At 46.3% G+C, this 24,858-nt stretch overlaps 1 protein-coding gene across 2 annotated transcripts in view; it reads left to right on the top strand.

Moving 5' to 3' along the window:
- The window catches only part of DOCK1 (dedicator of cytokinesis 1), a 527,155-nt gene that overhangs the window by 114,613 nt on the left and 387,684 nt on the right, over window positions 1-24,858 (top strand). For both annotated transcript variants that reach the window (XM_079899863.1, XM_079899862.1), the window contains exons 22-23: window positions 3,556-3,690; window positions 10,409-10,517. In XM_079899863.1, coding sequence (XP_079755989.1) covers window positions 3,556-3,690; window positions 10,409-10,517 — 244 coding nt within the window. The remainder of the gene's footprint in view (window positions 1-3,555; window positions 3,691-10,408; window positions 10,518-24,858) is intronic.

The raw sequence follows: 24,858 nt of genomic DNA, 5'->3' as shown, positions 1-24,858 counted from the left end.
CATCTGGATATTGGCTTTTAATACTCTTGCATCTCTTTCTTTTTTAATTTTTTCTTTAAATTTAATTTTTTTCTTGAAGTCTAGTTGATTTACAACGTTGTGTTAGTTTCAGGTGTACAGCCAAGCGATTCACTTATACATAAATATGTGTGTTTGTAATATATATATGCACATATATATTGTTTCCAGATTCTTTTTGCCTTTTAAAGAGTGCCTTTCCTTTTGTTCCAGAAGCTTCGGCTCTAACTCACTAGGATTCTTACTGCTCACCCAGCTGCTCTCCGCCTGCCCTACATCCCCACATGGGCCCCTTTGGGGTCTGCTAGACACCAAGGGGAAGGTGTGAAGCCTGGTGCTGGTGCCACAGCCCTGGGACCTGGCCACCTGGGCTTATGTTACCGCTCTGCAACTTTCAAGCTTAAGTTGCTTAAACTCTGTGAGCTTCAGCCTTCTCATCTGTGCAACAGCACGGTTGTAGGTTTTCTTGAGAATTTTAATGAGTTATTACACGTCAAGTATTTGGAATAATCCCTGCCACTCAGAAAGCACCAAGCAGTAGTTAGGTTTTGTTATGATTAGAATTATTAGGGCGAGTTCCTCATTCTCTCACCATGGGATTTACTGGCATTTATTCAGACTTTTTATTGTGTGAGTTGCAGTGAAAAAGAAAGGTTTAATTTCTTTAAGAACATTCAACTTAGAATCATTCGAATCATTCGAAATGATTCTCTTTCAGGGCCAGGAAGTTGAGTCAAAGCTCCCATCTGTGTCTTGACCATACTTAGGTCAGAACCTGTTGTCCTTGGCTGTGGGACTCAAGGTCAGCAGCTCTGTCCCTGATTCTTGGGTTCTTCCGTGTCGGCTTGAGTGCATGTTTATTGCAGGGAAGTGGGTGGAGCCCCCAGTGGGCGGGGAGCAGCGTGTCCTCACCACACAGGGCAAAAGCTGTGACCAGCTTTGTGCTTGCTGACTAAGAAGCGTTTGTTTAAAACATTCTCTTCTCTCAGTGGAGAAGCCCAGTTTGCCACACTTTGGATAGTTCCCTGCAGACCTTGGGAGGGCTGATCATGTGACACCATCTCTCTATAGCAACCAGAGGGAGCCCGGGGTTTATGGGCGTGGCCTCCGTGCTGCTCTGGGTGCCATGTGACCTCCATATGTGTCACTTTCACCATTCTCCTTCTTTATTGAAAGGGGGCCAAACAGCTTTGCTCAGATCAGATTTTGCACTTTCATTTCAGAAAATCGGAACAGTGGTAAGGTCACCGTGCTGCATTCCAGGTCGCCTAGCTGGCGTCCCCCTGCCTGTGACTTTGGGGAGAACGGTGCCCTTATTCTCAAAGGTGGAAAACGAACATTGGGGAGCTTTGGGCAAGTTACTCAGTGGGAGACACAAAAAGTACCATTTTATTGTTAAGTTATGATGGGACGGAGTTGAGAATTGGTATCCTCTCATTCAGTCTGTCCTCTGCCAAAAAGGAAATTTTAATTTCGGAAAATAAATATTCTTGTCGTGTTTTGGTAAACTAGCAACCCCAAGTGGTTCTTCAGCCATTGGAATCTGAGTATTTTTGCCTTGAAATACCAGAGGAGATAATTGTGGTTCACGCAGTTCTAACCCAATCATGGAAGGTTGTGTCTGCGCTCACGAAGTACTTTCAGCCTTCTCCGGCCCAGGGGACATTCGGGTTCTAAGTGTCATCACAGCCAGTCTCTCCTCCGCCTCTTCTAGGAGCCTTGGTTAGGCTAGAGTCTGGTCCAGGTAGTTTCTTTCTGTCTTTCCTTTGATAAATCTGTAGCCTTTCTTTGCAAAGAACTCCAAGAGAAGAAATTAAAGATGACTGGAGGCGATGGGCATTACTTCTTAGCCCTCCGACTCTCGCAAAGCAGGAGCTCCCCTGCCTGGGCAGTTAACGGATCAGAGTGACCGGCTCTGGTCCAAGCGAGGAGGGAGGGAGGTGTCAGCTTCGGGGACGGTTCTTCCAGAAGACCAGCAGGACAGGCTCCTTCTGTCCACAGAGCTGCCTTGCCCAGAGCTGGGTCAGACCTTCCTCCCACTGAATCGACGTGCCGTGTGGTCCGCCCCTCTGAGCTGGTGCCGAGGAGGTTGGTCTTTCTGCCGTTACAGGTGGCGTGGCTCGCGTGGACTCGGGTCTTTTGACTTCCAGATTTATTTTCTGGTTCTGGGTCATTCTCTTTGCAAATCATTCCTTCTTTGTATTCTTTTCTTTGATTAATCTATTGGAAGGATTTCCAAAATGTATTTCTATGGAATGTATATTTCTTGGGATATTAATAAGGTCTAAGAGTAAAAGGTGTGTGTGGTCCACTCAGTTTGGGACAATAAGTTAAACCGAGTGAAACAGGTTTTATGCCAGGACTTGAGATGTTCTGCTGTGCCTCGGGAACCATCAGGAAACATGTATGGGACAATACCTTTCTGACGTCAGGGCCAGGGGAGCCTGTGGGAGGGGGATCTCTCTGGCTTCCCTTCCTTAGGACATACTGGCAGGAAGGCTTCTATGGTAGTCTCTCATTTCTTGAGTTCTGCAGCCTGATCAGTGTTAGAAATGACTTTGTATCCACTCAGTCACCCCAAAGCCTTTTTATTGTGATTTATCAGTAGAATTGTGACTCTTAGAACCGTTCCGAGGTCATCCAGAATCCAAGTTACAGTTGCTCTTATGAGTGTCTTGTAATAATCTCGAATAACAAGCTAGTGCATGCTGGCTCCCAGCTTAATGGGAAATGCTGTGAGTGCCCTGACAGGTTATTTTTATGACTCTGATGAATATTTAAAAGCTACAGGGAAGTGCTGTTGATTACATAAAAACTTGGGGAGTGGAGAAGTTTGGTTTAGGAAGTAGTCTTGTTGGTTGTTGTCATACAGGTTTTACATATGCTGCTAGTTTTTGGAGAGTTACGGTGTAGCCGAGTACACTAAAAGCTGACAGTATACTGCAGTTAATTTAATTCTTCTTTTATGATTTAGAAAGCATAGCTTGAGGGTCATCCTTGTGAACAGTGATTATTAGTTTATGGGCCAGTAGTGGTAGCAAATGTAGACGTTTGGACAGAATCAAAAGCTGATTATTACCATTACTGCCTCTATCATTTGAAAATACCATATGCTCAATAGAAAAAAATGAGCATTATGAAAATAGATATGTCTGTAGAAATCCCTTTGATTTTTGTTATTTAGCATTGGGAAAGCTAGTTTACCTCCCTAATCCTGGGCTTCTCCATCTGTAAATTAGGGGTAAAACTCATCACTTGCCTTATAGTGTTGCTGTGAAGAATAAATTATAGAATACATTTAAATGCTTACAAAAACATCTAAAACTTAGAAAGTTCTTGTTAAATGCTCAGATCTCGCTCCTCTGAGAGTTATTATATGGGTCGCTTTTAATCTGCTTGAGATACATTTCACAATATGCATATACTGATAAGTGTGTACCCAAATAAGAAGAACCCACTTGTGTATTTTTGTCCCAGTTAAGAACTGAGGTATTGTAATCTTCTGGACTTGTTAACTTGTGTTTCCATTATGAACAGGAAGCTGACGAAAGTTTTAAGGAACTATGTGGACAATGCCGAGAGGCCAGGAATCAGCGACCAGCTGTATAAAGCCATGAAAGCTTTAGAGTACATCTTCAAGTTCATCGTGCGCTCCCGGATCCTGTTCAATCAGTGCGTATCACCGTGCTGGCTCTCCGGTGGACTTACAGGAAATCCTTTCCTTCCTTCCTTTTCCTTCTCCATCCCCCTTCCTCTTGCTTCTTCCCCTTCCTCTCGTCTTTCTCCTTCCTTTCCCTGCTGTCGAGCATGACACAGCAGTAACAGATAACAGTCCCGGGCTGGGTTTGCCCACACTCACTGTATCTGCTCCCACATGTAGTGAAAGGCAAGCATGAATTTGAGTCTTGAGCCCTGAGTCTGAAATGTGTGCCTGTGAGTCAAACGTCGTCTCCTGAAAGCATTGATAATTCTTCAGAGGTAGTGCAGACTGAACACCAAGGGTTCTGAAGTTCTTTTCAGTATATCTTATAGAGAAAAAAGCCCTTGAAAAACAAAATTAAAACAAACAAGCAATAACAGCAAAAAGCCAAAACCAAGTTAAACTACCTCATTTGGGAGGACTGGGGGCTTCCTCCCTCTTTCCTTCAACTAGAATCATGTTTTGTTCCTAGAGAGAGATTCCCACATACAAGATTGCCGTGCAAATGGACGCTCAGTGTTTTCACCTAGTGATGTGTTTCATACACTATGTAAGTGAATTTATGAGTTGTGTTTGAACTTTAAAGTGGATTGGGATATTCCCAATCCACTTTAAAATAATGACTTCGTTATTTTATAGAGAACGTTAGTATTTTTTCCTATATATCTTTAGATGAAAGAGATGTGCTAAAATAAATGAGCTTTCTTGGTTCACAGTATTTAACTGTATGAATGAAGAGGTGTGCAATGGGTAGATGGGGTGTTGGGGTGTTGAAGTTGACTCACTCTGCTCCTGCTTTTGGAGCTGTAGCTGCTCTGGGTGACCTACAGTGGATGGTGTTGGTTGCTGTTGGTTATTGGAGGTTGGTGTTCTTGTGGTGAGTTCTAAACACAGAGACAGAGTTTAAGAATCAGTGTCCCTCTGAGTTAGAGAATACATGCGACTTCTAAAAGCACAGCCCTCTTGAAACGTATCAGTGAATCCTTCGGGATGGAGCGAGTGTGCACCCAGATTGGTCCCTCCTGATTGACTCTTTATCTTTGTTGGCCTGAAGTCAGCTTCTCCAGAAGGGCTGGGGAGAAAGGGAAGGTATTCAAAATCCAGCCTGTGCACACCATGGTACATGTAAGCCAAAGGAGCAAGTTACTGACTGTGTGTACAACTGTAAGAGTCGCAGATGGGAGGGACTTCCCTGGCGGTCCAGTGGTTAAGACTTTGCCTTCCAGTGCAGGGGGTGCGGGTTCGATCCCTGGTTGCGGAGCTAAGATCCCACATGCCTCAAGGCCAAAAAACCAAAAAACATAAAAGAGAAGCAATATTGTAACAAATTCAATAAAGCCTTTAAAAATGGTCCACATCAAAAAAAATCTTTAAAAAAAGAAAAAAGAGTCACAGACGGGGTAGTACCCACCATTAATCAGTGGTCACGGCCCCTGTGTTACTGGTCAAGGATTGTTTGTGCTTTGTTCACTCTGACATTCCGTGATCTAAGACCCACGGTTTGAGGCCATCGTGCTCTTATCCGTGACTGAGATATCAAAGGCACACTCTTCTATTTTTCTTATTGTGGATAAGGGTGACTCTTTTTTTTTTTTTTTTTTTTGCGGTACGCGGGCCTCTCACTGTTGTGGCCTCTCCCGTTGCGGAGCACAGGCTCCGGACGTGCAGGCTCAGCGGCCATGGCTCACGGGCCCAGCCGCTCCGCAGCATGTGGGATCTTCCCAGACCGGGGCACGAACCCGTGTTCCCTGCATCGGCAGGCGGACTCTCAACCACTGCGCCACCAGGGAAGCCCAAGGGTGACTCTTGATGTGGGTCGAAGCTTTTTCTTCTCTTCAAAGTCAAAGCTGTTGATGATTTTCTCACTGTCACGGTATGAAAGATGACCAAGGAAACGAGGTTTTGTTTTCCTGTGTTATATCTTATTATTATTATTATTATTTTTGCGGTACGCGGGCCTCTCACTGTTGTGGCCTCTCCTGTTGCGAAGCACAGGCTCCGGACATGCAGGCTCAGCGGCCATGGCTCACAGGCCCAGCCGCTCCGCGGCATGTGGGATCTTCCCAGACCGGGGCACGAACCTGCGTCCCCTGCATCGGCAGATGGACTCTCAACCACTGCGCCACCAGGGAAGCCCCAGATACAGTACTTCTTAAATTTAAATCTTTAGTCTGAGATTGCTGAGAAGAATCTATGATAGGAAAAAAAATCATAACCTTAAAGTCATGGACAACAGAGCTAAAGTCTTTTAGTCGCGTCTTGTCCTCAAACTGCCCAGGGCCTATTTTAGTAGTTCTTCATCTGTCTTATCAAAGGCATTGAGATGAAACACTGCTCCTATCTTGTATAGTCTGCTTAAGGAAAAAGCCATCCTGTGTCCTTCACAGACGTCTGGGATGTTTGATTCCTAAGCAGCTCTGATGCATGGTTTTTTTGAGGTGGGGAAGAAATCACACTCGGGTTCTCATTTTCTTACCTGCAACACATCTATTACCTTGGGAGAAAAACAGTTGTGCTCAGAGCTGGAATTGACAACTGTGTTTTTCTTTTTGCAGTTGGAATAAACTTTTGAGGTTTTTTATTTTTCTTCTTCTTTCAAACTGGTGTACTGTGTTTTCACATAACGTCGTAGCTTTGTAAAATGCCATGATAATTGACAGTAATCCTTCCAAAGAAGGAAGGGGTGAAACTTTGGAGAAGAAGGTATTGAAACTTATGGTTGTTACTCCACTGTCTTTCTCACTATGCAAATCCATGCTTTTTGTTTTGTTTAGAAAGCTCATTTTGTTTTGAAATGAGAACAGTAGTTTTAAAACGCTGGTCCAAAGATATTTGGTTCCTGGGGAACCCACCGAAAGATTCCTGACAGCCAGGGGCACTTCTCCACTGGTTTTGTTTGTCTGTGTTTTCTGAGTGGGTGGATCACCTTAACTGGAAAGCCAGAAAACAGTCGCATCCTGCACCAGACCTTCTGACTCCAGTCGCTAAAGCTAGTTATTGCCCAGTTCCTCTTCTGTCTTTCTGGTGCTTTGTTGAGTTGTGCCTGTCACCTGGTGTTAGCTTCTTGATAATTAGTCATTGATCGTAAGTTGTAAAGTTGAGTATTTAGTTCATTTATAAATAATTCAATTAAGTAATATATTAGGTTTATATCTGCTGTCTTTCTATCAATTTTCTCTTTTACCCATCTGTATTATGTTTCCTTTTCCTGCTTTTTTTTGCCTTCTTTTGTATCAATCAAAATTTTCTTTTTTTAATCCCATTTTCTTTTTTGTGTTATTATTGTCATGCATTTCAAGTCAACATATATTTTAAGGCATTACTATTATTATTTTGTATAGTTGGTATTCATTCAGCATGTTTTATATTTATTATTGTTTTTCCATCTCTCTCTTTTTTTTTTTTTGCGGTACATGGGCCTCTCACTGCTGTGGCCTCTCCCGTTGCGGAGCACAGGCTCCGGACGTGCAGGCTCAGCGGCCATGGCTCATGGGCCCAGCTGCTCTGCGGCATGTGGGATCTTCCCAGACCGGGGCACGAACCCGTGTCCCCTGCATTGGCAGGCGGACTCTCAACCACTGTGCCACCAGGGAAGCCCTCCATCTTTCTTTTAATTTTATGTTTCTCTATAGGATAATCTTCCTTCGGTGCAAAGAACTTCATGTAGAATTTCATTGGGTATAAGTCTGCTGCAGGTTTTGTTTGTATGAGAATCGTTGACTTCATCTTTGTTTTTGAAGGGTGTTTTCTTTTAATTTAGAATTCCAGATTGGCAGTTATTTTCTTCTTCCAGATGTTATTCTTTTCTCTTTTGGTTTCCATCATTTCTGGTGAGAAGTCAGCTTTCAGACTTACTGTTACATCTTTGAAGGTAAAGGTGTCTTCAAAATTTTTTCTCTACCTATGTTTACAATTTTTCTCTTTCTCTGTGGTTATTAGCAGTTTTACTATGGATTACATAGGAATGGTTAGCCTTTTATTTATCCTACATTGGATTTTGAGAGCTTCTTGAATCTTTCAAAATTAATTAATTAATTATTTTGGGCTGCTTTGGGTCTTTGTTGTTGCGCACGGGCTTTCTCTAGTTGTGGCGAGCAGGGCCTGTTCTTTGTTGTGGTGCACGGGCTTCTCATTGTGGTGGCTTCTCTTGTTGCGGAGCATGGGCTCTAGGTGTGCGGGCTTCAGTAGTTGTGGCATGTGGGCTCAGTAGTTGTGGCTCTCGGGCTCTAGAGCGCAGGCTCAGTAGTTGTGGCGCACAGGCTTAGTTGCTCCACGGCATGTGGGATCTTCCCAGACCAGGGACTGAACCTGTGTCCCCTGCATTGGCAGGCAGATTCTTAACCACTGCGCCACCAGGGAAGCCTGCTTCTTGAATTTTGGATTAATTCTTTATTAGTTTTAGCAAATTCATGGCCATTATCTATTCTAATGTTGCATTTGTCACATTGTAGCTCTCATTTTCTTCTGTAACTTCAATTACATGTATGTTAGATGTCTTCATTGTGTCCTACATATCTCTAGCACACTTCTCTATATTTTCTGTCTCTTCTGTTTATTTTCCTGTTGATTGTCTTCCATTTCACTGATTCTGTCTTTAACTCTGTCTAATCTCAAGTTAACCCATATAGTGAATTCTTAATTTTATTTTATCATTTAAAAAAAACTTTTTTTTTTTGGCTTCGTTGGGTCTTCGTTGCTGCGTGTGGGCTTTTCTCTAATTGCAGCGAGTGGGAGCTACTCTTCGTTGCAGTGTGCAGGGTTCTCGTTGTGGTGGCTTCTCCTGTTGCAGAGCATGGGCTCTAGGTGTGTGGGCTTTATTAGTTGTGGCACATGGGCTTAGTTGCTCCATGGCATGTGGGATCTTCCTGGACCAGGGATCAAACCCGTGTCCCCTGCATTGGCAGGTGGATTCTTAACCACTGTGCCACCAGGGCAGTCCCTGAATTCTTAATTTTAGATATTATATTTTTGTTTTACAATTTTCATCTTTTTTTATACATTCATTTCTCTACTAGAATTTTTTATCTTACCTTCTGTTTTCTTCATCTCTCTATTTTCATATTTCCACTTTTCTATTTTTTCCATCTTTTTCTTTTTCTTTTACAATATAATACATTTATTTTGACAGTCTTGATACAGAAGTAACTGCTCGCTAACTACAGTATCTTGATCACTTGTGGGTCTGTTTCTGTCGTCTCTGTTTTGATTGGGCCACATGTGGTCTGGTATTCTTCTGTGTTTAATAACTTTGTTTGAATACAGGACTGTGAATATATAAAACTGTCAAAGCTCCAGATGAAGTGATCTTCTTCAAGAGAGGATTCATCCTTTTCTTTTCTAGGCAGAGAGAGTGAGACTGAACCTTTACACGACAGAGGCTGTATGGAGCCTTACATGGTTTTCCTCTGGTTGCCCAGGGTTTTCAACTGAGAGTCTGCTGTGTTACCTGGAGCCCCTCTCCCTGGCATTTTTCAGACTCTATTCTTTATCTCTGGAGACAGACAGACACTCCACTCTGCTGTATAGATGTTTTCATTTTGGTTTTCAGTCCCCTGCGCCGTGGAGCCTTAGGAACTGGCAGATACACTGGGAGCGGGCTGGGGGGGAATGGGGGAGAATGAGTGAGTACATGCTAGAAGCCTCCCCAGGTATCTGCACCAGTCTGCCGCCCTTGCTCCTTTTCACCTGCAAGCAGGAGTTCATGACTTCATAATGGTCATTGTTTGGCACCCTGTTTATACAAACCCCTAATTGAAAACCCTTTACAAAACAGATACACTAGGTTGCAATGTCCCATTTTAGACAGAATTTGCTGCTTTACAGTGGAACTCATTTAAGACTACTTCTAGGGTGATTAATTATCACTTAGTTTACAAAATTTTCCATTGTACACAAGTTTTCAGGTATGGTATGCTTTTAATTAGGCAGAAAACTAGTCTGTATTAATAAAACATCTGCGCTGCAGCATCTTAAAATGCAAATGTATCGCTTGTTAGGAACACAGCAGCTTGAAGTAACTGCTAATAAATAATTCATAGATGAAACCTATTTACAATTAGCAGCACGTATTTGCATACATGTAACCAGTATGCCACTTCCTTATTATCCATTTACTGAATATGATCCACTCTTGGAATGTTTTCCCGGAACCACCAATTCTGTGATGGGAGAATTTGTATAGTGTCATTACTCTGAAATCAAGTAATTTTGAGTTTATGAGTATAGTATCATTTTCAAAAGGTTCTAAGATCACGTTAAACTTAGTTATCTTTGTGATTGTCAATTATGTGACATGGGTTTAAGAAACACTGGCAGGATACACACTGAAATCTTAATGATGTGATCTCTGCGGGGTAGAATTCAAGCTGGATTTCTCCATCCTTCCTTCCTCTCTCCCTTCCTTACCCTCTCCCTCCTTCCCTCCCTTTTTATACATTTCTGCATTTTTCAGATGTGTAGAATGTGTTATGTTACAAGCCAAAAGGCAATGAATAGAATGATTAAAATCAGCTTCCTCGGCGTGAAGGCCTGTCTCCCTAGCTGAGGGTCCCGGTTATAATCCAGGTCAGCTCCCATGTTCTCTGGATATCGAGGACGTTCCCTCACAGCAGCTTTAATGTCTGTAGATGCAGGAGCACAGAGTGGCGATGTGCCGTGTGCAGGCCCACAGATCTGTGTGTTCCTTTGCAGGCTGTACGAAAACAAAGGAGAGGCCGACTTCGTGGAGTCCTTGGTGCAGCTGTTCCGATCCATCAGCGACATGATGAGCGGCGTGTCAGACCAGACCGTCCGGGTGAAGGTAGGTCCTCGAGGCAGCGTCGACCACACTCAGGGCCCCGCTCTTAGAGGCGGGACTCCCTGCAGGCTGTGAAAAGCAGGGTCTGCGTGTCCTTCGAAGCCTGGACGTGAGCGGAAGGTTCAGGAGCGGCTTTGCAGTGACCATGGTCGTGGTCCCTGTAATGGGATTCTTTTCGCTTCCTCTGGAGGGGCTCTTCAATGCTGTCCTTGGTCTTTGCTTCTCTGCAAGGAGAGGTTCTCAGTTTCCATCATGGAAGGATGGGGAAGTGGAGGAGGATGATGTTTTCACGTCACTTGTCAGGGCGTCTCAGTATCTGAGCAGGTGTGGGAGGCTGAGGCTGTAGGTGCACCAGGCATCCATCAGACCTCAGGCTGAGCTGTGCTGCTAGTGATATATCTTGGTCCCTCCAGCGAGTCTGGAAGAGTGAGCGAGGGATCCAACCTTCCTGTGGTCCTGCTGTTCTCACCACGTTATTATCTGTTCTCGCCCTGTGGTCCTTTGGGAGAACAGATGCCTGCGTCTCAGGTGGGGTCTGTGCGGTCTTCAGGACACGCCGGCGTGGAGGTGCCAGGAGGTGGGGCGTGGGGGGCGGGCCCCGGGAGTGGCCCAGGACCCGCACCCTTGCCAGCATCCCTGTCTGGCAGTTTCAGTGTGGCCGACTTACTGCAGAAGAAGCTGTGCGAGTTGTGTGTGCTGCCCGTGCTAATTCCTTCAAAGGACAAGAATCTTCCAAATGATTAACTTGCAGCTTTCACTCTGCTGCTCCTTGTAGCAGCCTCTGTACTTTCCTCTTTGAATGTTCTTTTACTGTAGCATTTCCCAGGAAACATCTTTATGGCTATTAAAAATATTGTGGGAAAGTAATTTCCCAGCTTTTAAGTCTGGGACAGAGATGTACGCGTGCTCAGATGTGTGTCACGGTTGCTGTGACCAGGGGAGCAGCGTCACTAAACGTGAACAGTCACGATGGCCCTTTCATCTCGGAGGTGAAACTGCTGTCTGGCAGAGCCGTGCCGTCCTCAGTATCACTTCTCAGTCTTCATGTGGAGCTGGTGATCCACAGAGAAAGCTGTGTGGCGTGTATTTTCAAGTTTGGGCTTAATTATTTTGGCAACTTATTGCCTAAAGCTGCCTTATTGTTTTGAGGTTAAAATTAACAATGTGTTTGGTACATTTACTACGAAATCCTCTGGCATTTCTGGAAAACAGACACAGGGAGTCTAAGAATAGATACAAATGACAGGAAGTTTTGAGCCCAGAAGTCCTTTTTGGTTTCTAAATATACTGTTAGATTATTAAATTTGATTGGGCTTGACTTGTGTCTGCCCACCTCCCTGGAGGTCAAGGCATTTAGTAACTGCAGACTTGAAAGTCCTTCCTTCAGTGGGTGTTTTATTATGAGACACGGGTGAGTTCAGTGACGTTTGTGCGTTGGTGCAGACCTTACATCTGCAGCACAGATGACTGAGTTTTATTTGAAATGTTGCCTCCTTGCTGCTGATTTCGTATTTTGTTCTTGCACAATAGGTGCTGCCTCGACTTCTGAAATTTAAGAATTCCCATCACGGGATCCTGTTTTTGTGTTGTTTTAACTCTTTACGTTTTGCTCTGTGGAAATGGAAATACAATTGTGAGTCATCTTACGTAGAGGAAATATGAAAAAGACTGGCATTTCTTAGGGGTTAACGTTGTTTCCCAAGGGTGGCCCTTGTTGGCTGTTTTGATCTTGGGGATGACGTCATTTGTGAGCAGGGGGTCAGCGCGCTCCATGCGTTCTTGGTGATGTTCAGCGTGACCTGCTAGACTTGTGGGGTGGGAGTGGCCGTTCTGAGCACCCCGCCGTCACCCTTCTCAGACTTGCAAGAACCACTTACACCCACCTTGTGGATCCAAGTCAGCATTTTATGCCTCAATGAAGGGAGAGGCAAGAGGAGTTTCTGATAATAATTAACTGCAGGATAGACACGGCATCCAATTAGAATTTTCAGCAGCGCTGCCTTCCGCTGGACGTGGAGTTTGCAGCAGCGTCATCTAACTTAAGCAGGAGCGTACTTGGGTACGTCTTTGTTACATGGGAGAGGGAACCACGGTGAATGTGTGGGCGATGCTCTGCCAGGTGGCCTCAGGTCTCCTCCACTTCTAGATCCTGCTCTGGGGCCCCCGTGCGGTTCTAGAGACATACTCACCATTGTACTGCTTCGAGATCCCTCAGTTAATGACCCCCAACCTCAGCGCTGCCGACAGGTCCTTAAAAAAATGCTTCATGTGGTAAAGAACATGAAAAATTACCACTTTAACCACTTTTAAGAGTATAGTTCTGTGACATGAAAGACATTCACGTGGGTGTGAAACCATCACCACCATCCGTCTCCGGAACCCTTTTCATCGCCCCAGACGGAAACTCGGTACCTGTTACACCGTAGCTGCCCCGTCCTCCCCTCCTCCCAGCCCCTGAGAGCCACCGTGCTGCTGTCTGTCTCTATGAACTTGAGTATTCCAAGTTCCTTGTGTAAGTGGAATCATACCATACATGTCCTTTCGTGACTGCCTTCTTTTTTTTTTTTTTGCGGTACGCGGGCCTCTCACTGTTGTGGCCTCTCCCGTTGCGGAGCACAGGCTCCGGATGCGCAGGCTCAGCGGCCATGGCTCACGGGCCCAGCCACTCCGCGGCATGTGGGATCTTCCCGGACCGGGGCACGAACCCGCGTCCCCTGCATCGGCAGGCGGACTCTCAACCACTGCGCCACCAGGGAAGCCCGTGTCTGGCTTCTTTTACTTAGCATAATGTTCTCACGGTTCATCCGTGTTGTAGCAGGCGTCAGCATTTCCTTCCTTGCTGAGACAGAATTGTATCCCATTGCATGTATCTAACAAATTTTGTTATTCGTGCACCGTTTGATGGACACTAGGGTTCTTTACACCTTTTGGCCTTTGTGAATGATGCTGCTGTGGAAGTAAGTACAAGTAACGAGCTGTTCAAGCCCTGCTTTCGCTTCTTTTGGGTCTATACCAGATGTGGAATTGCTGGGCTGTATGTGTAATTTTTTGAGGAATTACCATGTCATTTTCCCCAGCACCCGTACAATTTTATTTTTTATAAAAATTAAAGAAAAAAGATTTCTTCTTCCATTTATCTTAACAGTATTTCTGGCAGCTTCTCAAGCTTGACTCCTTACCCACCCCCTTCCACCTTTAGCAAATGGTGCTGGTTTGTCTGCTGTACTGAAAAGATCCTCTAATACCTGTCCAACATCACCTTTCCTTTCTCACTTCCTTCCGAAGAAGACGAGTCCATTCTACTACCTGAAACTAACCCTCCACCTGTGTTGAGTTCTCCCCTACCTGCCCCTTCCTTTGGGGTCCTGATGGATCCCTCACCCTTTCCTCTCAGTCTGGAATCTTCTGTCTGCACAGTAGATTGCCCCTTTCACATGCCTACAGCCACCCCCAGACATCCTAAGCATTCAGCAGGTGCTTCGGGGAACCTTCTTGGCCATCACACTTCTCCGTGTCCTGCCCCACCATGAGCAGGTCCTTGCACCTGTGGCCAGCGCCGTCTGGTCCTGTTCTCTGCTCTACCCTGTGTGGTCACCGTCTGCCTCTCCCCCACGCATGACCCAGCGGCACTTCGCCTGCAGCATCTCCAAGCCAGACGCGATCATCCTCTTCCATTGCCTTCTCTTCCTTTGCTCCCCGTGGCCATGCCTGTCACGAGCCACTGTGTGTCTGGTGCGCAGTTACTCTTGATGAGATTATGGCAGGACCTCTCTTCACTCGCTGCACCCTCAGTGCTATACCTGCCCTTCTTGTTCCCTAAAACTCACATCTGGCAGTAGACTTGTTTTTCTCAGGAAGCTGTGACGTTCTCCAGCTGCCTTGGAGAAATGGGTCAGATTCCAGGTTCTGCCGTTCAGAATCTTCAGTCAATCCAGCCAACTCTCCTATAGCCTTTGATTCTTAGAGACACGAGTGGAGCCCCTCTGGACGCTCGGAAGCCACCCGGAGGGTTAATGCCAAAGGCTGATGGGAAGAAGCATGAGCTCCAGGGGCTGCCATGCATCGATCGCTTGCCGTTCTGAGTGCTTTATATTAGCATCTTCTGTGACCCTCACAGTACTCCCGTTCCATAGGTGTGATCGTTGATTGTAGGTGAAGACACCTAGAGCTGTTAATGAACTTGCCCAAGGCCATGGGGCCCGGCAGAGGGATAATTTAAGCCCACGTTGCCCAGATCCAGAGCCACATCCTTCCATTCAGTTCCCCCCAGAGAGGGTCACTGGGCACCAGCGATCCGATGGCTCAGAAACAGGGCCTAAAGTGGTTGTCCACGTCGACGGACAGCAGCTCTGGATCAGATGCTTTGGGGCTGTAAAGACATCACCTTCATTCCCTGTGGAGCTTTTCATCGGAGTGGATATGTCCTGTGTTTTTTGGCATAAAGCAATTAAAAAACTTTGACGCTATGCCAGCAGAAATTGGCTGTGTCTAGAGGAGGTAAAGGCGGTTCCGTGGGGCTGGTCCTGAGGCTTCTTGGAGGATGGGTCTCGGTGATGGGCCCCCTGCATTGGCCACAGAGGCTTCTGTTTCTTCACCACTCGTGGATTGCAGTGCTAGATTTGGGGCACGTGGGGTTTTGCCATCAGAATTAACATAGGCGTTGACATTTTCACTCTGTTCCACAAATCTTACAACTCTGTGGGATGATCCTGGAAAAGACTACCCTGTGAACTAGGCATAACCTCCCTAGAAATTTCTAGAACTTTCTGTTGAGGGAAACATTGACCCTGATCCACAATAAAAAATGCATTGTTGGGCATGTCTGTGTGTGTGTGTGTGTGTGTGTGTGTGTGAAGCTGAAAAGTCTTTCATGAAAACGTTCTAACCCTTTATTCCATGGGATGTACTCTGGCATTTTCTGTTCTATTCTGGTATCCTTTGGTCTATTCTGAACTAATGTATTTCACTAAAAAAAAAATTGCTGGTTGACAGGCACTAAATTTATTTCCTGAACAGCGAACGTATCTCAACCCACATTTGAAAAACACTGCTCTTTACCGTTCTTTCTATTTCTTCCACCCTCTTGTTCGGTTTAGTATGAAATATTATTAGTGTTCTGTGTGTCTTCCATTGTAAAGACACAGGTCCCTGGTGCTCAGTGAATTCCTCTACCAGAATGTGGATTGCACTGGGGTGAAGATTAATTGAATTCGAGGCTCCTGAGCTGCGATGGGCACACAGATGCGTGAGGCTTTGCCTTCCTTCCAGGGGGCTGCCCCTTGGGTGCCAGCTTCCCTGTTGCTTGCCTTTCTGACCCCTGGTGGTGCCACGTCTGTCTGGCCTTCCCCGGGGAGAACTGTGTTGGAAATAAGCTATATGGTAATCACAGTAAATGCAGTTGTTGGGTGAGTTTTGCCCTCCAAGAAGCATGGTTTTCATTTCCTTAAATGTAAAATAGATAGCTAGTGGGAAGCAGCCGCATAGCACAGGGAGATCAGCTCGGTGCTCTGTGACCACCTAGAGGGGTGGGATAGGGAGGGTGGGAGGGAGGGAGACGCAAGAGGGAGGGGATATGGGGACATATGTATATGTATAGCTGATTCACTTTGTTATAAAGCAGAAACTAACAGACCATGGTAAAGCAATGATACTCCAATAAAGATGTTAAAAAACAACAACAACAACAACAACAAAAAATAATACCTGGACTTGAACGATACTTACTTCTCTTCTATTTTATCTAAAATTCTTCCTTATCAGAAGCTTTGGCTGCTTTTTGTCCATTTCTCAGCTAGCTTCCAGGGTCCTCACTGCTTCTAACAAATTTGTAAGTTTCGAATATTTTTGTCCTCTGGAAAAACTCTGAATGTTTTAGGGATGATGACAAAACAAGGATCGGAAATACTATGATTTCCTTGCAGATGAGAAAATCAGGTTGCACAGGTGACTGCTGACCTGCCCGGGGCCTTGGCTCTAGTAACAGCAGCTCCCACTTGACCCCTTCATCCTGGGCCCCAGTGTTCTCCACTTCATGTGCTGCTTTCAAGATTCCCATAAGGATGTGAAGTCTTATCAGCTCCCTTAAACAAAGCAGGGATTTATTGTGTCCTGGCCCTCAGTTTAAATGTAATATGTGATCTTTTTAGAAAAGTGGAAAATGCCAAAAAGTCAACTTCAGAAAAATAAGTCTCACTTGTCATCTCCCCCCCCATAAATTACAGCGTTAGCATGTTTGTCTTTATAATCGTAGGCTTTTCCTCCTTAGGCTATGATGATGCATGAGATGATGTATATGATATATACGTACAGATATTTCCGTATGTATGTATGTGTGTTTATACATACCTGTTCATACAACTTTCCTTTTTTCCACATACATTTCCCTGCATCCTTCAGTACTCTTGCAGAACACCTTGTTTAAGGTTATATCGCTTCATGGTTGTGTCGTACCTTATTTAACCAGTTTTCTATGTTTGGGCACCAGGATTGTTTGTAGTTTTCCTTTCCGTAAACAGTGCTTCAGTAACCTCCCTGGCCAACCCTTTCTCTATGGCAAAGACCTGGTTCTGTCCGGTTAGCTGGGTGCATACAGATTTCCAAATGCTCTGAAGGTCTGTGGAAGTTGTGAGCAGAGCTATCAGGACTTGCTCCCTGCCTGAGGAATCTGTGCACCTCCCATTTGGGCTGTTGTGTCCCACGTGATGGCCTGGTTTTCACTAGAGCCCTGGTCCAGTCTGTGATTCCACTTCATCCTCTTCCTTGTGGGACTGAGCGACTTGACCACAGCGCTGGACGCCTAGGGAGCTGTTTGATCCTCAGAAGTCACCTGCTTACGTAACCTTGGCGTCTCTTGGTACAGGATCAGTGGGTGAACCAAGTAAGGAGACAAGAGCTCTGCTGAGTCCAGTTCCTTCAGCTCAGATGATTCTGGGCTCTGAGGAAGCAGGCCAGCGAGACGTGGGAACCATCATAGACTTGTACGTATTTTAAAGACATGGGTAGCATCAGAGCCAGGAAGGTACACTCAGAGCAAACAATAAAATATTTCCTCACTTTTTTTTGAGGCTGGGGGCTGGTGGTTGCTGATTGTGTTGATTGATCCAGGACGCCGCAGATGCGAGTCAGGGCTTTGCTTGCAAGGTCTGTCATCGTTTGTCCGAGATGGCTTGGATGGTGACTTTCCAGGTCACTTGTGCATTTGGGGGGAAGACTTTCTGAATCAGGATACTCAGCAGCTGAAGGCTGGCAGCTCAGGAGAAGACAGCCATGAAGGGAACGGCCACATTGGATTGAGAATCAGCAACGGGCCAGGCCTTCTGGAGAGTTCGCCTACTAACAGGGAGGAGAGGGTGGTCCCAGACTCCAGGGGCCGAGGGGACCGAGCCGTGCTTGGAAGTGACCCCAGTCTCCTCGGACTGCTGCAACTAAATACCACAAACATGGCAGCTTAAAACAGAAATTTCTTCCTTCTGGGTGCTTGTCTTAGTTTGGGCTGCTGTCACAGAATATCGTAGACTAGGTGGCTTATGAACAACAGAAATGTATTCCTCACGTTTCTGGGGCCTGGAAGTCCAAGATGAGGGTGCCGTCAGGGCAGTGTTCGCGTGAGAGCCTTCCTCTGCATTGCCCACAGCTGACTTCTTTCATCCTTACGTGGTGGATAACAGAGACATGAAGCAAGCTCTCTTGTGACCCTTATAAGGGCACTAATCACATGATGAGGACCCTACCCTTCTGACCTCACCCAATGCGACTCACCTGGGGGTCTTGTGAAAATGCAGATTCCCCCTCGGTAATTCCAGGGAGGGGCCGAGGGTTTTCATTTCCGGTCATCACCCAGTGAGCGCAGCTGATGTTGGTCCCTGGTCACACTTTGAGGTGGGTGTGGTTGGATCTCACCTGTGCAGTGAGTGTCCTGGCTGCCCTGGAGGGTGGGGGACGTAGGAGTCCAGGCAGGTGCAGGTGTTCCCCTCGGGGCTGGCTTCACCTGCGCCCCCAGCGCTCCGCTGCCCGATGTTCTGGACTATTCTGATTTCACAAGTTTTCCTTATGCGTAGATGATAAGACCCTTGCAAGTGAAGTCATGACTCGCATCAAAAAAGAAGAAGCAGGGCTTCCCTGGTGGCGCAGTGGTTGAGAGTTCGCCTGCCGATGCAGGGGACACGGGTTCGTGCCCCGGTCCGGGAAGATCGCACATGCCACAGAGCGGCTGGGCCCGTGAGCCATGGCCGCTGAGCCTGCGCGTCCGGAGCCTGTGCTCCGCAACGGGAGAGGCCACAACAGTGAGAGGCCCGCGTACCACAAAAAAAAAAAAAAAAAAGTTGAAGAAAACATTCTAGGTCATTTGCTTGGTAAACCTTTGGCTCAAAATGCTTCCAATTTGAACTCACCCAACACTGGGGCTTCCAGCTTCGCCCAGTGTATAATGTGGAGAGCATTCGCCCAGTGTTGGATTTCTGGAATCTCTTCTGGCCAGAGTTCCTTGCAGGGGAGTTGCACAGTCTTCTCAGCTGTAGCCCCAGGACACTTGAGATACCAGCCATGTGGGCAGACTTTGTCTGGAGCTGTCTGGATGGAGACACTTGTTTCCTGACCACCTCCCTGCCCCCATTTGTAGTGGACAGGACTTTGCAACAGCAGCAGAGATGCAGCCTTAGCGGAAAGCAAAATCATTTCTGTTCTCCACTCTCCTTCGGCAAGCCAACCGTTTGTGTTGGTTTTCTACCCAAGTTACGGTGCACGTGCGTGAGAATTTTTATAGTTACAACCTAGATAAGGTTCGCTTTGCTCCCTTTTTATCATTATATCATGAGTGCCTTTCCACATTAGTGAGTAGTTGTAGTTGTAACGGCTCTGTGCCAGTTCAGAGCACGTGCCTGCATTGATGTGCGTTCGTTTGCTTAATCAAATGATTTTTCATCATTAATTTTTCCATTGTTGAGTACTAGGATTTTGCTTTTAGCATTTTAAGCCTGCAGTGAATGATTTCATTGAGAAGTAGTTGGTGGCATTGATCTTCCCTTTAATTTTGTGGTGGGTTTCCTCCATGTTCTTTTTTTTTTTTTTTTGCAGTACGTGGGCCTCTCACTGTTGCGGCCTCTCCCGTTGTGGAGCGCAGGCTCAGTGGCCATGGCTCATGGGCCCATTTGCTCAGCGGCATGTGGGATCTTCCTGGACCGGGGCAGGAACCCGCGTCCCCTGCATCGGCAGGCAGACTCTCAACCACTGCGCCACCAGGGAGGCCCTCCTCTGTGTTCTTTACCCTCATGTGCCTGTTTGTGTTGGGGGACAAGGCTTGAATTTGGGACCGCAGGATGTCAGGCCTTTCCTAGCCACCTTGCCTGTCCTGCCCCCTGCAGTGATGCTCTCTAGTGGAAAAGCACTCCTCTCAGGCACCTGGAGGGATTGCCTTTTCCTGGCCCCTGACCTTGGCCTTCAGGGGTCTCTCCCCCAGCTCCCCTTCCTTATCCAAGCCTTCTGCCCACCTCTTCCACCAGGCAAGGTGCCCCCCAGCCCTTTTCTCCTTCCTCCATCACAGTCAGGATTTATTCAGTGCTCTGTGAAACTGAGCAGGTCTCCTGGACGGCTTTATGCCTAGCCTCTCATTGTTCATTTATTGGCTCATTTGTTTTAAAAATTCATTTACTAATATGTTCATTCTGTGAGCCAGGCACTGTGCAGGTGCTGGTCACACACATATAATACAGATGTGGGCTCTGTTCTCATGGTGATTACATTTAAGTCAGCACGACAGGTATTAATCAAATCACCATACCCACACATGTATAGTTGTACGATTTCAAGCAAACCATAGACATAAATCTCTAATTTTAGATTGTAGAAGGTCCTTTTGAGGAAAGTAAGGGATAGGATGACCCGGGATATCAGGGGATGGGAAAGAGTTGGGGGGTTCAAGGAAGGTTTCAAGGAGGACTTGGGTGAAGAAAGCATGAGGCGGGGCAAGTTCCAGGTAGAGGCCAGTAGACAGGAGGGTATTTGCTGCTTTCAAGGACTGGCCACAAGATCGGTGGTTGTGGCTGGATGGGGTGGGCAGTGAGCCAGCGAGGGATGGGGGGAGAGGATGGAGAGGCGGAGGGGTGCTTGGGGCAGAGCCCTGTGGTCCTGCTCAGGATCCGTGGGCGCCCCTGGAACGGGCATGGCCATGTCAGACGTGGCTTCTCAGAGGGTCATCTGGCTGCTGTCTGCACAATGGGCTGGAGCAGTTAAGAGAGGATGCGGTGGGGTGAGAGGCTGTCATGAAGTCCAGGTAAGAGACCATGGGGCTGGGGCTAGAGCAGGCTTCTTTCCTTTAGCACTACTGACATTTGGGGCCCATCCTTCTTGGTTGTGGGGCTGTCTTGTGCACTACAGATGTTTAGCAGAATCCCTGGCCTCTACACGCTAGATGCATTCCCTAGCGTGACAACCAATAATGTGTCCAGATGTTGCTCAGTGTCTCCTGGGATTGAGGTGGGGGCAGAATTGCCCCTGGTTGAGACATTGGGCTCCAGTATTGGTGATGAGTTTTGAGAAGGAGGAAGAGACTTGCTGGTATAATTTACGGACTGCGGTGGTGGCTCCCATGTGGGAGATGAGGAAGAGGCAGGGTGGTTTCATCACCTCCCAAGTCGTTGGCTTAAGCCACTGCATGTTGGAGAGACATCTTAAGAAGCGGTTGAAGGGACTTCCCTGCTGGCGCAGTGATTAAGAATACACCTGCCAATGCAGAGGACATGGGTTCAGTCCCTGGTCCGGGAAGATCCCACATGCGGCAGAGCAACTAAGCCCATGTGCCACAACTACTGAGCCTGTGCTCTAGAGCCCGTGAGCTACAACTACTGAGCCCGTGTACCACAACTACTGAGCCCGCATGCCTAGAGGCCGTGCTCAGCAACAGGAGAAGCCACCGCAATGAGAAGCCTGCATACCGCAACAAAGAGTAGCCCCCGCTCGCCGTAACTAGAGAAAGCCTGCACGCAGCAACAAATACCCAACACAGCCAAAAATAAATAAATTAATTAAATTATTAAAAAAAATAATGAAGCGGCTGATGATTCTAGAATATTTGGACATTGAGGGTGGGCTTCTCCTGAGACCCTGCTTCAAAGTTATCTCTTTCTGAGAACTGCTGTGCTAGTAACTCTGCTTCACTCCATCGCGGGAAACATGCTCCTGTGCAGCCGCAGCGTGCTGACAACGTCCTCGTTTACGTGCATTTTGGGCATCTGCCTGACATTTCTAACTACATGACCAGCGTTTAGGCCTGGGCTCTCATTTTCCAGTTCCTTTTAGACAGCGTCCAGTTTCCACCCCTTGTCTGGTGTCTGCTCAGTGGTGCTGCTGGCTGGGTGGCTGGAGGTGTCTACACAGATACAGTGCTTGTTGCTATTGGATGCTTGGTTACGTTACATAATACAGTGGAGGAAAGTACCCAACCCAGACTCCTATATGGTTTGGAGAGAGCTTATCCGCTGCTTTTGTCCAGGTGGATTAGGGAGCCTGAGATCACCCTAAAGCCTTCTGTTTGTGCAGCTCTCTCACTCATCAGAACCTTTCAGTGCACCTTCCTGCGATCCTCCCAGCGCTGCCATGGCTCCCCGTTCAAAGTAATAATGAGAAAGCATGCAGAAGGGAGGGGCAGGAAACACGATCATGTAAAGTCGGTGAGTTTAATAGCAGAGTCATCGATGGAGACATTTAGAACCCACATCCACTGGCTCTTCTCCGCAATCTTCAAATTGCAGCTGCCCCTTGAAGCGCCTTCCAAGATTTTGTTCTAGGAAAGATGAGGGGGTTCAGAACAGAGTCTAAAGCAGTCTGACCCATCTAAAGCAGGGTCTCCCAGGTGAACTGAAGGCACAGGGTCTGCAAAGGTCATGTGCGCTTTGCTTGTGGAATGCTCCTTATAAGCTCATGTGCCTGTAGGTTCTTTTTGTATTGTGAGTTTCTGTGGATTGAGGCTTCTTTTGATTGCAAATGACGTAAACCTCAAACAAGAGCTAAATAAACGGCAAGATATTCCAGTGTATGGGTAAGAATACTCACTACTGTTAAGATGTCAGATCTTTCCAACTTGATCTATAGGCGCAATGCCATCCCAAGTCAAAGTCCTAGCAAGTTACTGTGTCACTGTTGACAAAAGTGACATGAAGAGGGCAGAAGACCCAGAATATTCCACCCCATACTGAAGGAGAACAGCATCAGAGGACCGACACTCCTCGACTTCTGGGCTCTCTGCAAAGCTCCAGTAATCTAAATGCATAAACCCAACGCACATTCACTTCCGAAAGAAGGAAAGTAACTGATTATTGTCACTGGGGAGGCCAAGGCGTTAGTCCTGACTGTGCCCAGGGGTTGAAAGAGATCCTTGCTCTCGGCTCAGTACTTTCTTCTCTCTGCTTGAGGGACGAATGGCCACCACTAGTCAGAGGCTTGTAGTTTTCTTCCTATTTGTAATCCTAGAGGACCCAGAATGACTGTCTAGCTTTTCAAGGCCAAAACCATCCACAGAAAGAGCCCTCATTAACCTTCCTCCTGTAAAGGAAGGGACCATCCCTGAAAGGAGAAGACAAGGAAGTTGAAAAGAGCAATGGGGGCTTCCTGCTGCAGAGAGTAGAGACAGAGGGGTAAAGGCGGCCAGTAGGGGGGCTGACATGACATTTGTGAGTGTAGCTGAGCTTGTGAAATGGCTTCTGTAGCTATTTTCCGGACTGTCTGCTGGGCTGGTGGAAAGGGTAGTTAAAGGCTTCATTTAGGCTTGGTGTTCTGGCTGGCATACCACGTAGCCCAAGCTGAGGCCCGAGAGGAGAAAATACCCTTAAAAATGCCCAGGAAGAATTGTATTGAGAAACGAGTTGGCTAGTGCCAGAGCATTAGCAAGTGTAAAAAAAAAAATTTCATACTTGAGCTTAAAAAATCATCAGCTCCATTATACTTATATCAAATAATTACAAAACTTCATGAAAGCTTTTTTTCAGAACTTCATGATGGAATAAACTATTTTTGTGTATGTATGGACGTAATCTTGGACTTTATGTTGAATTTTAAAAGTGCTCACGTAGTTGACATGGGAAATCAGGGAACTGGGGAGTGAAAAAGTCATACCTGAGTTTTTCCAGGACTTTATGAGGGGACAGAATGGTTCTGTGAGGGAGGGTCAGCCCTTGCTTTCCCCATGATATCCCGAATCAGACATTAAGCTTATACCTCACACTGTAAACCTGAGAATCCTGGGCCAGGCAGAAGAGTTTTGACGAGAATCTGAGCAGCATTATTCTCCATGAACTGTGAATGTGACACTTTTATAATTCAAGTAGAATTATTTTCCCCTTGGGAAATCCTATGCATTCAATATGGTACATTGAATTAGGGGAAAGGTAAAGGAAAGAAAAGGCCATAAAAGGCATACCTTGTTACAGTAAAGCAGGTTTTATTCTTGCCTGTGCAATCTTTAGATACAGTGATTGATTCTTAGAGTTACTCATATTGTTTTTGAAACGTAAATTGTCTCCTCTCTAGTTTAATGATTAGGGAAGAACAACAGCCCTCACTGTCTGGTTAAATAAACGTAACTAAAGTGTAATTAATTTTTGAAAACGAGATTTTCATAGAAAATCTCAGGAAATACACGCTGTGACATTACACATTTTATATGGTCACCGCTCAAGATTAAGTACAAAGGTGATATGACTGAGAAATTAGGTGACCGCCAAGTCTGTCCTTTGTTTTTCTTTTAAACGATTCATTTTAAGATGGAAAAAAAGTACTATTCCTGCTGCCATTGGTCAGGCTGATCATCTTGTTAGTTCCTGGTAGGTCATGACTCCGCTGATGGGTTCCCATCAATGCGTCCTTAAGGGGAGCAGCTTCGTGGATCCATTACCCTTGGCCATCACCTTGCTGATTTGCATGGTCTACCAGTTGGCCCCTTCTCCTTTCTCCTGCCTTATTTTTCTGGACCTGAAGATAAGCCACTGGTTGCAGTATGTCGGAGGGCCCCAGGTTATATGATTTATTTACTGTAATTTGCCCTCTGGGTGTGTTTCGGATGTGAGTGTCAGGCACTTACCCCTTCTAGTTTCCCAGCTTCCTACAATTTCCTCTGCCGCCAGAGGTACCCCTGGGGCAGCGGGCAGCTCTGTGTGGCAGCGAGCTGGGGTGGGAGCTGAGTGTTCTTTGTGCTTCCTTATTAAAACTTTGCCTAGCGCAGAATCTTGAGCTAACAGAAGCTATAGGACTATTTTTAAATGAAATTTTCATTTCTTTGTTTTGATTGCTTCTCAAAGACAGGTAACAAAAAAGAGTAAAGTACCATAAAATAGCACCTCAATCTACCACTGAGAGA

Source organism: Stenella coeruleoalba (genome assembly GCF_951394435.1).
Source record: "Stenella coeruleoalba genome assembly, chromosome: 16".
In the NCBI taxonomy this organism is placed as follows: domain Eukaryota; kingdom Metazoa; phylum Chordata; class Mammalia; order Artiodactyla; family Delphinidae; genus Stenella; species Stenella coeruleoalba.
Note: the sequence above shows the minus strand (reverse complement) of the source record. Positions and strands in the feature narration are given on the sequence as shown.